Source organism: Salvia splendens, chromosome 2, assembly GCF_004379255.2.
Source record: "Salvia splendens isolate huo1 chromosome 2, SspV2, whole genome shotgun sequence".
In the NCBI taxonomy this organism is placed as follows: Eukaryota; Viridiplantae; Streptophyta; class Magnoliopsida; order Lamiales; family Lamiaceae; genus Salvia; species Salvia splendens.
This window is the reverse complement of record NC_056033.1, coordinates 39,944,833-39,958,236: the sequence shown is the minus strand read 5'-3', so window position 1 is coordinate 39,958,236 and position 13,404 is coordinate 39,944,833. Positions and strand designations below refer to the sequence as shown.

The following is a 13,404-nucleotide window of genomic DNA, read 5'->3' as shown; positions in this document are numbered from 1 at the left end:
AATCCACAATCAACTACAAGAAGACCTAATCAACCACATGTGGGCGAAATTCGGCAACGAGTAGTGTCATTTTTAATTTTTAGGATTTTAATTATGTAATTTTTAATTTTTAGGATTTTAATTATGTAATTTTTAATTTTTAGGATTTTAATTATGCAATGTTTAATTTTGTTTGTCATTTGTAATATTTATTGTGGGTTTTAAATGAATTTTAATATTATGGAAATGTTTTTGTGTAATTGAATTTTATATTAATTGTGCTCGTCCTTGCGGAAGAGCACAGTTGTGGGTGTTGTGCTCTTGCCAGAGAGCAGGCATGAATAGTACCGCCCGGGCCCACAACCGTGCCGCTGGCAAGAGCACGGTTGTGGATGCTCTAAGCGCAGTATAAAAATGTACTGCCTCTTTACCTCTGCCCACACACTGTTTGTTTATATGTCAAAGTGGAATTCCCTGCTTTTCCCTACTCAATTTTAGCTGCAACATTTGGGAATATCACAAAAGGCTCCTTGCAATTTTGCTTTTCTTGGATTCTTGTGGGGTTCTTCACTTTCTCTCGGTCAAATCTTCAACAATATATTTACTCACCTTAATTCAGACTTAATCATTTCTGCAGATTCAGTTTATTTGTTTTGTAAATTCTTGTAAGAGAAAAGAGGAAAGGGAATCTGCTTTTCCCCCCAATAGTTTGTGAGCTGTTACTTAGCCAATGCCCACTGTCTTCCTTTAACCTCTGAAAGATTCATTCTTTTTCAGCTTAGAGTAGTTCTTGATCTCGAAAGAAGAGTAATATAGATGGATAGATAGAGAGGGATGGAGAAGTGCTGATATTCTTGCCTGCTACATTTGATTTCAACTTTTTTTTCCTTTCTGTGAATTGGATGTTGCAATTAGGTATTGCTTTTGCTTTCTTTATCTCAACACTCAGTGCTGTAAAGCTGCAAAGTTCATTTGTGCCTTGCAAGACATTTTATCACCCATTAATTAAAACCCTATTTCACCTAAATTGAAACTGCAGTTCTTGAATTTGGGGTGTTCCTAATTCTGGGCTTCTCTCTAATTTATTGTTTGATTGATAATGGGGTCTGAGGGGAGTGGGGGTAGAGTGTTCCAACACAGAGGTGGTGGTGGTAGGGATATGAATTCAGGAATAGGGGGCACAAATTCAGCTTCTGACAAAGTTTCAGGAGTGACAATGTGTTCAGAATCCATGTTCTATGGCTCTAATTGGGATCCAATTGTGTCATTGGGTCAAAGTGGGGATTTTGGGAATTCCAACATTGTTTCTCAGAGTGAGTTTGCCAATAATCCACTCATGTTGGAGAATCAGACAATGTGTGGCTCTTTGGCTCAGTTCCCCTCTGATTCTGGTCTTGTTGATTTGGTGCCGAGAATCCCCGGTTTCGGGAGTGGCAGCTTCTCTGAGATGGCCACTTCCTTCGGCCATAACTCCGATTCGCAAAATTTTAAGAATTCGGATGGTGGGATGGTGGGAGCTTCACCTTACGGGAAGAGGAAGAGGGAGGTGCAGCAACGAGCTTCACCAAAGGTGAATTTCTTGCTACTCCGTGTGTGTATGTGTGTTGTTTGTCGTTTGGCATAAATATGATGTGTTTTTGGCTCCATTGTGATCAATGTAGAGTGGTGAAGAAGAACAGCACAACGATCCCTCTGGGGATACATCTAAAGAAGATGATGAAATGAAACAGAAGTTCGAGAAAGGTATCGGTCGCGGTAAGCAAGCTGTGAAGCAAGCCAAGGATGATCAGAGTGGTGCAGAGCCATCCAAAGATGATTACATTCATGTGAGAGCCAAAAGGGGACAGGCAACAAACAGTCACAGCCTTGCAGAAAGGGTAAAATCTCAATTTGGAACCAGGTTTCTTGAGTGAAATGAAAAATATATTTGGTTGGTTGTCGAAAACTAGCTAATTGAACTGTTCAACTGCAGGTGAGAAGAGAGAAGATTAGTGAGAGAATGAGATTGCTTCAGGAACTGGTTCCTGGTTGCAATAAGGTACTGATATTTGCAGCTTAGCTTCCAATTTTGTGATTGAATTGGAAAAGTGTCTCACTTATTTTGGGAATTTTGATGTTCAAGATTACTGGGAAAGCGATGATGCTTGATGAGATTATCAACTATGTGCAATCACTCCAACAACAAGTTGAGGTATGCAACGCGGTTCAGTAAAAAAATTTCATGCCTTGATTTTGTGTAGTTTTTTCATTTCGTGTTCTTTGGCCTAGAGTTTAGTTTTACCATGATATTGCTGCGCCGTATCTGTCAAAAAACTTAGATGACGCCGTAGTTTTGCATCCTTATTACACACATAATCTATCTGAATTTGGAAACAATACTGCTTTTGTGAGTGCTTGTAATTTTTATATTCATGAATAGAGTCGTCCTTTTTCACCTTGCAATAAACATTTTTACGAGACTCAAGGTTAGCTAGGAATATAAACATACAAAAAAAAAAATACATGTATGAAGAACAGTTGACAGCCTCCTTTTCATAATTCGGACAGATTTCTGTGTTTTGTTAACCGATATCAGGGATTGAATAGGCTAAGTCAATACTTAGTAATAGGATGTAGGAAACAGAAGAACTTATTTTTGGGCGACTCGCTCAAGAGAGAAACTTTGAACTGTACAAATCTTTTCTGTAATCTTGTATGGAAGTGTTGTTAGGGAGACGAATCAACATCCTGTAAAAATGTGTAGCTCGATCATTACTAGATTTGGTGTGAAGTTGTCAAACAACGAAGCTAAAAAACACCGTTGTTGCCCTTTTTTGTTCTTTCGACTTAGTATCTGGACATTGTTTGGAAATCTTTGGGAGATCGTGTGACTGTAATGTATAGTAAATATATATTCTCTCCGAGTTGCAGTTTTTATCGATGAAGCTTGCGACCGTGAATCCAGAGCTCAACATGGACATAGACAGGATTTTGTCCAAAGATGTGAGAGATTCTCACCTAATCTATAACTCATTTTGTTAACAGCCAAATATTCACATTTCAGTTTTTGTTTTTAGATTCTTCACTTGCGTGGAGGCAATAGCACCCCACTGGGAGTTACTCCAGGGCTAAGTCCGTCCTTCCCGTTCCCTCCATATCCCCATGGAGCCTTCAACAGCCCCCCGGGCACAGGTCCACCATTTCATTCGTTACCTCAGGTAAACACAAAGACGTCTCAGTAGAGTTTGTTCAACTTTTTCTTGTTTAGTGTAGTCTTATAGCATTTTGCTGCAGCATATATGGAACACTGAGCTCCAAGGTCTTCTCCAAATGGGATTTGATCCTGATCCATCCGGTAGCATGGGGCCGAATGGTAATTACAATCGATCACATTTTTTGACGTGATACTAACTAGTGTTCTCTATCAATTTCGCATAGTGATCATCGTGTTTTTCAGGGTCGTCGAAAATGGAGCTATAGAGGTGAGGGCCTAACCATACATTCGAGAATTTGGAAGTGAAGGCTATAAAAATGTTGAAGGTTCATTTTTTTTTTAATTCTTGTTCAAGTGTTGTATAGGTTCTAACTTTTGGTTCTTCGAATTTTAACAGAAGAAAATTGACTGTTTAGATTTACAAAACCATGTATATTCAGAGTTGGAATTCAATTGCTGAAGATGATTGGCTTTTTTGTTGGTTGTATACTTTGTGTACAAGCTGTTTTTTGGGAGGAAAAATACAAGGAAATTGTTGAACAGTGTGAATTTTTTAGTTGGAAAAAGTGGAAAAAAATTTATTGTACATATTCCTCATCTCAATAAGTGATTCACAAAATAAGATACAAAACCACTTGACAGTTGTAAAAAAAGCTCCTATAATTTATAAACGTTTCTAAAAATATGATTTTAAACTGCAACTTAATTTTTCATAGTATGATAGGCAACAATTATATATAATTCCACTATGATTTATTATTTCAAAATACACCCTTTCAATTTTCTTAAAAAACACTGTATAAATATTTCTTACTTTTACCAAACTATTGTCTGTTATAACACACAAAATAGTAAAAGACAAAGGTTTATCAATTAAATTGTGTTTTGTAAATATAATGAAATATCCTCTTAATCTACTCTACTCACTACATCAAAATAAGATAGACCTCAAATTCTTTCACACTAAGGAAAAAAATAAAACATAAAAAAAATAGAATAATGCTATGCTGCCACATTATGGCCAGCCATAAATTAATTAAATAACAAAAAAAATTGATTTTTTTTTCAAATTTTTGGTTTAATACTACTTGATTTCACTTTTATATCATCTTCATTATATATTGCTCAACATGTTAGTGTTGCTCTTTCGTAGTTTTTGCTCAACTTATTACTACTGTCATTTCTTGATTGTTGCTCAACGTATACAGTAATTCGTGATATTAATGTGTTTTACGTAATGCAATTCAAAGATAAGTATCAATTCACAAGTCCATTCACACACATATAAGTTTATATTGGTAATTCTAATTTTTTATACTTGTAAATGAACTAAATTAACTCTTTATGGCCGGTCATATTATGACCATTTAGCATCACTCAAAAAAATATTAGTAGTAAAAAGAAAAGTCACGTGCATGTTCATGAAGCCATGGGAAGTAATGAAGCTTCATTGGCTAAAAATGGAGAGCCCCACGTGCTGCTATGGGCCACTGACCACCTTTAAATTTACTAATCCAATGTGTGTCTTCTTCTCTTTCAAAATTCCAGCTTTTCTACTGCTATTAAAATCCTCGAGTTTCAAGAAAAAAAGTGTTTATTTATTATTATGAATGCAAATATTTAGTAAAAGAATTTGCCTAAATTCCCAGCTTCATATCCACTAATTTCTCTGCAGAGTTGGACATGGCTTCTTTCTTCATTCCCATCACAAGCACCTAAAAATGTAAGTCTTCCAGCTATTTGCTAAAATGTCAAAGAATGTATTTGCAACTTAACCCTTTTACCTTTTTATAAATTGCTAAGTTATTGTCAATTAAACACAAGAATGTGTACAAATTTCACTCTTTTTTCTGATTATTCTTGTTTGTTCTTTCTATTATTGAAGTTGTGGCTGAGTTTCTCATTTCTTAACTTGATTTTTTAATCAAGAATACATATTAATATTATGACCTCAACATTGAAAATTATCTCGTGCAAATTGCAAATGAATTCTTGATTTCTAAGCTTTGCAAATACTCACATACCAACATATAATCTTGATTTTCACTTGTAGTAAAAGGTGCAATTTTTGGGCTTGCTATGGAGGAAAAACAAGATGATATTGCTGCAAATGAAGCTACAAAATTTAGTATGAGAGATTCCAATATTCCTACCAATCCTAGTAATAGTAATAGTAATTGCCCTAGAAGTTCAACTCTCACCCAATTTGATAGTTTAAACAGAGGTGAAACATTTTCAACTGATGTCACACCTATTTTGAGAAGAAGTCCCTATCTCAGATACGATGCTGGTTGCTCAAGTTCTAGCGAAAAAATAAACCATAATCACAAACAGGGGTCTCAATCAATTGGATGGACAGGGCAAAATAGTAGGATAATAGACGAAGAATTTGAATCTCGTAGTAAAGATTCATCGGAATCATGCTCAAGGAAAGAGCTAAAGAGGGCATTTATGAGCTTACAAGATGTTGAGTTTTCACCGAATAAGCAAATGAATATGGACTCTAGTATATCTTCTGATGTGATAGAAGGTCCAAACATTAGGAATATGTCTTCTTCTCCTAGCTTCACTAACTTGAGAGAATGGTTAGAATCCAAGGGCGGTGTTGATGCAACCAAGAATGACAAAATGCTCTTGTTCAAGCGGATCGTGCAACTAGTGAATGTGTCGCACGTTCAAGGCATCGCCCTGCTAGAACTCTGGCCATCTTCGTTTATCTTGTTAGACGCCGGGGATGTTGAATACATCGGTTCCACGACAGAGACTGAGCTATGGGGTGTGCAAGATTTTTCTATGGGGAAGAGGCTGTCAACTTATCGAAATGTTCAGCTTGAAGAGAAATGGTATGCTTTCCCTGAAGGTTTCAAAACAAGAGACTTACTTTCACTAAATGTTTACTCTTTGGGACTTCTATTATTTGAGGTCAGTAAAAGTTCCATCAATTTTGTTTAAGAATTTGATGTGTTCATAAACTTTTAGGTATGCTGTTCTGTTATTTATTTTACTTGATCGATCTTTCTACAGTTTTTGTGCCATTTTGAATCGATTGAAGTGCACACGGCAGCTATGGCAGATTTGCACCATCGTATCTTGCCTCCGAGTTTTCTTTCCATCAATCACAAGGAAGCTGGATTTTGTCTTTGGCTGCTTCACCCGGAACCTTCTTCTCGCCCTACAACTAGGTATCGTTGTTGCCTTCGTTTAATGATGTAATGAAATGCCAAAGCACTTGCAAATAGAAGCATGTCCACTTTAGCATTTCTATTACATTATCATTTGTTTGTACACATCATTCTTGAATATTTTATGATTTGTGAATAGGGAAATCCTGCAATCTGATTTGCTGTCTGGACTTGAAACCGCAAGAAGTCCCAACAACGACGAAGCATCATGTGTTGAAATGGTTGATGACGTTGAATTAGATCTCTCTTGATTCATTTTCTCGTCAAACTAAAGGAAGAAAAACTGAATAAGGCCTCCAGTTTGTTGAAAACTTTGAATTTCTTAGATTCCGATATCAAGATGGTCGAGAGATGGCGAAGTTATTCAGCTGCGAAGGATCAGTTCGAGAGCCCATCTAGCTCAGTTTACAGTATGAATATGCTCAAACACAAGTTGTTGGGAAACATGAATGAGCTAGAAAGTGCTTACTTTTCCGTGAGATCGCAACGAAATGCCACATATGACACGATCAGACAGCGATGTCCTAAGAAGACGTGACCACTTGTCTCAAGGTGGAACTAGACGTGAAGAGAAACACATAGAACGTATTGGAACCTTCTTCGATGGTATCTGTAAGTTTGCTCGTTATGACAAATTCGAAGTTTGTGGGATTTTGAGAAACGACAATATTCTTAGCTCAACAAATAAGGTGATTTGCTCTTTGTGTTTCGACCCTGAAGAAGAGTACATTGCTGTTGCTGGGGTTTCGAAGAAGATCAAAATATTCGAGTTTCATTCGCTATTGAATGATTTTGTTGATGTTCAGTATCCACTACTTGAGATGCCGAATAAATCGAAGTTCACTTGTATTTGCTGGAATAACCACATCAGAAATCATTTGGCTTCAACTGACTATGATGGTGAGGTGCAGGTATTTCTTAACATCATGCATTAAATTTAGTTTTTGTGTGATTAATTATCGAGTTACATTGCTTCTTCGGCAGTAGATATGGGATGTGAGCACGGGACAGAGATTCGGGCAGTACAAGGAACATAACAAGAGGGCTTGGTCTTGGTCCATCGATTTCTCTCATGTGGATGCAAAAATATTTGCTAGTGGCAGTGATGATTGTTCTCTTAAAACATGGAGCATCAACCAGGTATCTATATCAGACTAATTTTTGAGAACGTACCAAAATGACAAAAATATAAGGACAAAGGGCGTAGTATATTTGCGATCCAAATGTAATAATAAATCATGATATATTCCACCTTGATTCGACATAGAAACTCCACGGAAACTATCTGGAGTCCCGCAAACGTTTGCTGTGTTCAATTTTCTCCGTGTTCATCCCATCTTGTAGCTTCTGGATCCACGGATTATAGAATCTATTGTTACGATCTTCGACATACAAGATTCCATGGTGCACATTAGCCGGTCACGACAATGCGGTTAGCTATGTAAGGTTTTTAGACTCGGAGAATATCGCAAGTTTTTAACAAACCAAAATGATGTCATTCTACGTTTTCTTCTATATTTCAAAAACTGACCCGTACTATTAAGATCGACATATATAGACAAAAGCTATTTTTTTGTAAATTTGAGCTAGAAAGCCATCAAACGATCAAAATATAGGCTGTAATTTAAGAATAACATTTTTTAGAAAATAAACTAAGATGAGAAAATGAAGGGATTTGTTTATGTTTCAGGTATATGCTTATTACAAATCTCTACCCATGCCTATTTGTTGCCACAAATTTGGAAGCATTGACCCAACATTAGAAGAAGAGTGTGTTGGAGGAAAAATTTTCAAATGATTGCGGGGGCTAACTCGAGCGGAATCGTAAAGATACTACGATTGACAAATTCAGCCGTCAGAGAAGGAGGAATGATATGCTACCATCTTTAAACGTAAGCGTTGCTCATGTTTAGCTTGTTAGTACGTACTACTATTTTGGCCTTGTACATGTTGGGTTTCAACAAGACAATGTTTAGTTGAAACCCATTGGAGGAATATATCAATGGAAAGATACTCGAAATTTTGAGATGGAAATACCTATTTTTTTCGTATTACATTAAATATTTATTTTATTTTAAACTATTGAAAAAACCCAAATATATTCCTAGAAAATTTTACAATAAAACATCGTTGCATCTTATAATTTTTTTAATATGGGTGGTGGTGGCATTACATTGGTGTCCACGTTACGGCATTATTACAAATCTCATTCACCAACTTGCCTCTTGTTCTATTATTATTATTTGTATTCATACACCCAACTTATTGCATACAAAAACCAATATAGAAATGTCAAATACGAGTTTTTATTATACTACATACAAATAATATTACGCGTGATCACCAAGATTGAGAATAATACTATTTATTTAATATTATAATGATCTTTAACAAATTAAATAAAAATTAAAGCGTGGGATCGACAGTAGTTGAAATTTTGGAAGTTAATAAAAATTTTGAGTATTCGTAAATGAACGGGAGTGTGGGTCGAGCTATATATGTGCTCACATGAGACCTTCTCTAACGTAAATAGAGCTACTTTTCTCATTAATTATAATAGAAATACATAAAAGCGTGCGTTGTCAATTCAAGATTTCCAAAATCAAATAAAACGGACGGCTCATTTAACCATAACACTACACGTGTCCTCTTCTGATTGGTCAAAACAGCTAAAACTGGTGCAGTTCCCGCGTAAAATCCCCTGCGACGCACCAATAAATCCATCCGTTTCCGGTAAACGCCACTTCTTCTCCCCCTCTCTCTTCTCTCTCTCTCTCTCTAGATTCCCGATTTCTTGCTTTCCGCCATATCCACGGGATGCCATTTTTGGACCGCAAACACCGCCGCAGCCAGAGGGCGGCCCCGCTCATCCCCAGGGACCACCACGGAGGAGGGGAATTCGATGGCGCCTCGTTCTCCGGCGCGGTCTTCAACCTCTCCACCACCATCGTCGGCGCCGGAATCATGGCTCTCCCGGCGACCTTCAAGCAGCTCGGCGTCATTCCTGGGGTCATAATTATCGTTCTCGCCGGATTCCTGACGGAGAAATCGATAGAGATGATCCTCCGCTTCAGCCGCGCCGCAAAGACCAGTTCCTACTCCGGATTGGCCGGCGACACCTTCTCCGGCGCCGGCCGGAATCTCCTGCAACTCGGCATCGTCATAAATAACGTCGGCATGCTCGTAGTTTATATGATTATCATCGGTAAAAAAAGCCCCCTTTTCGACCTATTTTAACTGATTATTTAGTTGAAATCTCAAGGGTTTTTGTTAATGTTTGATAGTTATTAGTTGTGTAAATTGAATCAATAAACTATAAATTCTGTAATTTCTGGGTAGTGAGATGAATTCGTTTAGGGATTAGAGTGGCAATTTTCTGGTGTCTGGATTTTTTAATGAAAAGTGATTTTCTTGCTATTTTTGTTTATATCTTTGGATGATTGTAATTTGTAAAGCAATAGCCACGTGTGACAGCTCAGGCAATGCATTTGGAAATGTAGAATAATGCCATATGCTGATAATGATTTGGGATTTGGATAGTGTGATCTCATCTTGCCTAATAAGTAATCCAGTCATAATGAATTTAACAGGGGGCATTTGTTTTTGTTTTGCATTTTTGTACAATCCAGTTACAATATGGGATTGCACTTAGTGTCCATTGAATTTATTGGTAAAACATGAGATGCAGATAGTTTTATATACTCCATTCGTGCAGGTGATGTGCTATCGGAGACATGGTCACAAGGGGTGCACCACACTGGTGTGGTGGAAGAATGGTTTGGGTTACACTGGTGGACTACGCGTTTTTCCATACTGCTTCTCACATCCATCTTTGTTTTCGGGCCTCTGGTTTCATTCAAGCGTGTAGGTGAGGGTTCACAAACTCCTTGAATGAGTATGTTGTTTTTTGTGACCATTAAATGTTAATAACAGAGTGGAGGTAGATTTTTTTTCTTCCAGACATACCTTGCACCACTGTGAAGCAGTTCAAATCAAAGATTGTGATTTGCATAGTTTAGTTGATTTAGTTATGCCGTGCTAAAATTGATAATTTGTTTCATCCACTGTGTTAGAAATGTTAAATTATGTGGAACAGTAGGGTGGATTTATTGCTGAAATTCTCCTAGTCAGGGAGATTGTACTTGGGTAATTTGACAAAGATAAACATGTTCTTTGGTTCTATATATGCATGCCGAGTGTGTGGATGTGAGTTGGTAGATAGTCATACAGATGCGGTCATCATGTTAGAGCTGTTCCAACTATTTATTGCATTTCCTGTATATGCCTGATCTTTTATACCGTTAAAACTGATACCTTTGAAATTTATGTGTATGCTATCTAGTTCTTGTGAACAGAAAGAAACTTGAAAAAGATAAATGAGAATTTCTTAAAGCTATGTAGGTTTAATCCAAGGGTTTATTTTGTAGACTATATAACTCCTACTACTTCAAGATTACAGGTGAACATATTTTTAGGTCACTGTTCTTCTAGACTGGGAATTCACTCTATGACCCCTTTGTTATTTGGATATGTAGCTGTTTATTCAAATTGGTGGAAGGAAGTACTTAAATCATTTATATACGCCTTTCTAGACAATTTACTTTGTCTTGCATCCAGATATTTGTCTTTCAACTGATTCGTATTGAAAGGAGATAATATACATACCTTAATTTAACGGAGGTGCAGTATATTCTTCCGTTATTTGCCAAAGAGAATGTTTTTCACGATATTCTATTCTTGACCTTGTATAGTTGTATTTAAATCTGGTTTGCCGTAGCCTCTGCCTGCAGGCCTGCAGTAAATTACATGCTTTTTTAGTTGAAGTGGAATTCCTTTTTTTGTCTTCTTCCTATTGAAAATTAGAGGCAGTAACATGAAGAATCATCCCTTTTCCCAGATTCATTGCGATACACTTCAGCACTGTCGGTTGGATTGGCCATTGTGTTCGTGGTGATCATAGCAGGAGTTGCTATTGTGAAGATGATAAATGGAAGCATTGCAATGCCTCAATTGCTTCCTAATGTTGTTGATCAAGCATCTTTCTGGAAACTTTTCACGACAGTTCCTATATTGGTCACGGCCTATATTTGTCACCATAATAGTAAGTCTGCCTAAATCTCCTAGTCATGTTTGTTCGAATATCAATTAAGGTTGATTGGAAAGAAGTCTTAAATGTGGTTTTCAAGAAACAAGCTCTATACGCGGTTGATAAAGCTTCACTTTGTATCTATCTGATAAAATTCTGGTCACACAATAATGATATTTCACAGCTCTAGATCTTGTCATGCTTGAAACGATGCTTATATGATCTCTGTTTACACAATATTTCTACATGGTTTTAGGAAATTGTGTTGCTTATGTATATTTATACATAAAAAGACTTCTTATATGCTTTAAGGATCTTCTACAACTATTCTCCCCTTCAATTCATCTTAATGTGAATGCATCAAATTTGTGCCAAGCTTTGTCTACAATATTAGCTATGAAGTGACGAAAAACCTTGTTTCTTACTTATTATTTTCTCGTTGCTCAACTTTCTCTATAGTTCACCCGATAGAGAATGAGCTGGAAGATCCTTCACTGATGAAGCCCATAGTCCGGACATCAATCACCTTGTGTACTTCAGTATACGTAGCAACGAGCTTCTTTGGTTTCCTCCTCTTTGGTAATCATACAATGGATGACATTCTTGCCAATTTTGATGGGGATCTCGGCATCCCATTCAGTTCGTTGCTAAATGACATTGTGAGAGTGAGCTACGCCATCCATTTGATGCTTGTGTTCCCAATTGTCTTCTACTCCCTCCGTCTCAATGTTGACGGTCTCCTCTTCCCCTACGCAATCCCCATTGTCTATGATGATCGGAGATTTTTCTCAGTAACAGCAGCTCTCATGGGGTTCATCTTCATGGGGGCAAATTTTGTGCCTAGCATATGGGATGCTTTCCAGTTTACTGGCGCCACAGCTACTGTTGCCGTTGGTTACATATTCCCTGCTGCAATCGCCCTCAGGTGAGTGAATCTTGTGATTCTATGCTTTAAACAAATCCAACAATGTCACAACACTTCATTATCATATGGCTGTTGATCCTTCCTTCCCACCTTATTGATCATGCAGGGATACTCGTTCAATAGCTACAAAACACGACAGAACAATCTCGTGGATTATGATGTTCCTGGCCGTGTCGTCAAGCACTGTAGCCATCTGCAGTGATATGTACAGCATTATTTATGGCAGTAAAACTGCGGAAGCATAGTTTTGCCTCAGGAGATTTCTCTGGCAGTCTGAACCACACGACTCAATCTGCGTCTCAGGTCAGGTATAACTCGACTCAAACAGAATACGAAGTGAACTAACGAATAGAGAACCTGAATGCCTCTAACCACACATTCTTTGCAAGTATTTATGTCAACAAAAATGCACAAGTTGAGACCTGAGCTGAGTATAGTTGAAAATGATCCAGTTTTGGCTTTTTTTAGTACAGCTTGTGGTAGTGAAATGTACTAACACGTTTTTGTAGATTTTTTATTCGCTATTTTTGTTTGTTTGTTTGAGCATTTTATATCACGTCCAAAGTGTAATACAATGAAAAGTCCATAATAAAAATAAAAGACGAGATCTTTAGGGAGTTTTGCTATTCAATCATATTAATTTTAATTATATTTGCAATCAACGGCTTCAATATTTCAAAAATACTCACGTACTCCTAATATTCACAATTCCATTGAAAAAAAAAATCACTTGTGAGAGCATGGATGAGTAATTGATTAGCACAACTGTATGTAATCTACTTCACATTTTATATTCTTTTCTTGTATATAATCAATTATGACTAAAATCAGTAATTATAAATTGCATAAACAACAAAACTTAATTATTAATTTACATAAACATGAAACAACCAAGATTAATATTAGTGATTTGAGTGGACATAAATATAGAAACAGTTCTAATAGATATAATAACAAAATGCAATAAAATCAACATATAAATAAAAGCAAATGCTCACTCTAAAATCACTATAGAGAAAAAGCAACGCGAATCGATAAA

The 13,404-nt window shown here is 36.8% G+C and overlaps 2 protein-coding genes, 1 long non-coding RNA gene and 1 pseudogene across 3 annotated transcripts; 3 read left to right on the top strand and 1 right to left on the bottom strand.

The window, feature by feature from the left end:
* The first annotated feature begins 443 nt into the window (after positions 1-443).
* Positions 444-3,659, top strand: LOC121766240 (transcription factor bHLH74-like). Its single transcript, XM_042162541.1, has 8 exons — positions 444-1,549; positions 1,641-1,856; positions 1,952-2,017; positions 2,102-2,170; positions 2,890-2,961; positions 3,036-3,176; positions 3,253-3,331; positions 3,416-3,659. Exons 1-8 carry the CDS (start codon positions 1,079-1,081, stop codon positions 3,436-3,438), a joined length of 1,137 nt encoding a protein of 378 aa, XP_042018475.1. The 5' UTR covers positions 444-1,078; the 3' UTR covers positions 3,439-3,659.
* Positions 3,660-4,726: 1,067 nt separating this feature from the next.
* Positions 4,727-8,367, top strand: LOC121779803 (annotated as a pseudogene).
* A 714-nt stretch (positions 8,368-9,081) lies between these two features.
* LOC121766533 (amino acid transporter AVT6B-like) lies at positions 9,082-12,996 on the top strand. Its single transcript, XM_042162794.1, has 5 exons — positions 9,082-9,559; positions 10,070-10,222; positions 11,252-11,455; positions 11,900-12,365; positions 12,472-12,996. Exons 1-5 carry the CDS (start codon positions 9,172-9,174, stop codon positions 12,608-12,610), a joined length of 1,350 nt encoding a protein of 449 aa, XP_042018728.1. The 5' UTR covers positions 9,082-9,171; the 3' UTR covers positions 12,611-12,996.
* Positions 9,378-12,003, bottom strand: LOC121766542. Its single transcript, XR_006043027.1, has 3 exons — positions 11,866-12,003; positions 11,020-11,146; positions 9,378-9,498 (listed from the first exon to the last, which is right to left on the bottom strand). It is a non-coding gene; the product is annotated as an uncharacterized LOC121766542 (long non-coding RNA).
* Positions 12,997-13,404: the final 408 nt, after the last annotated feature.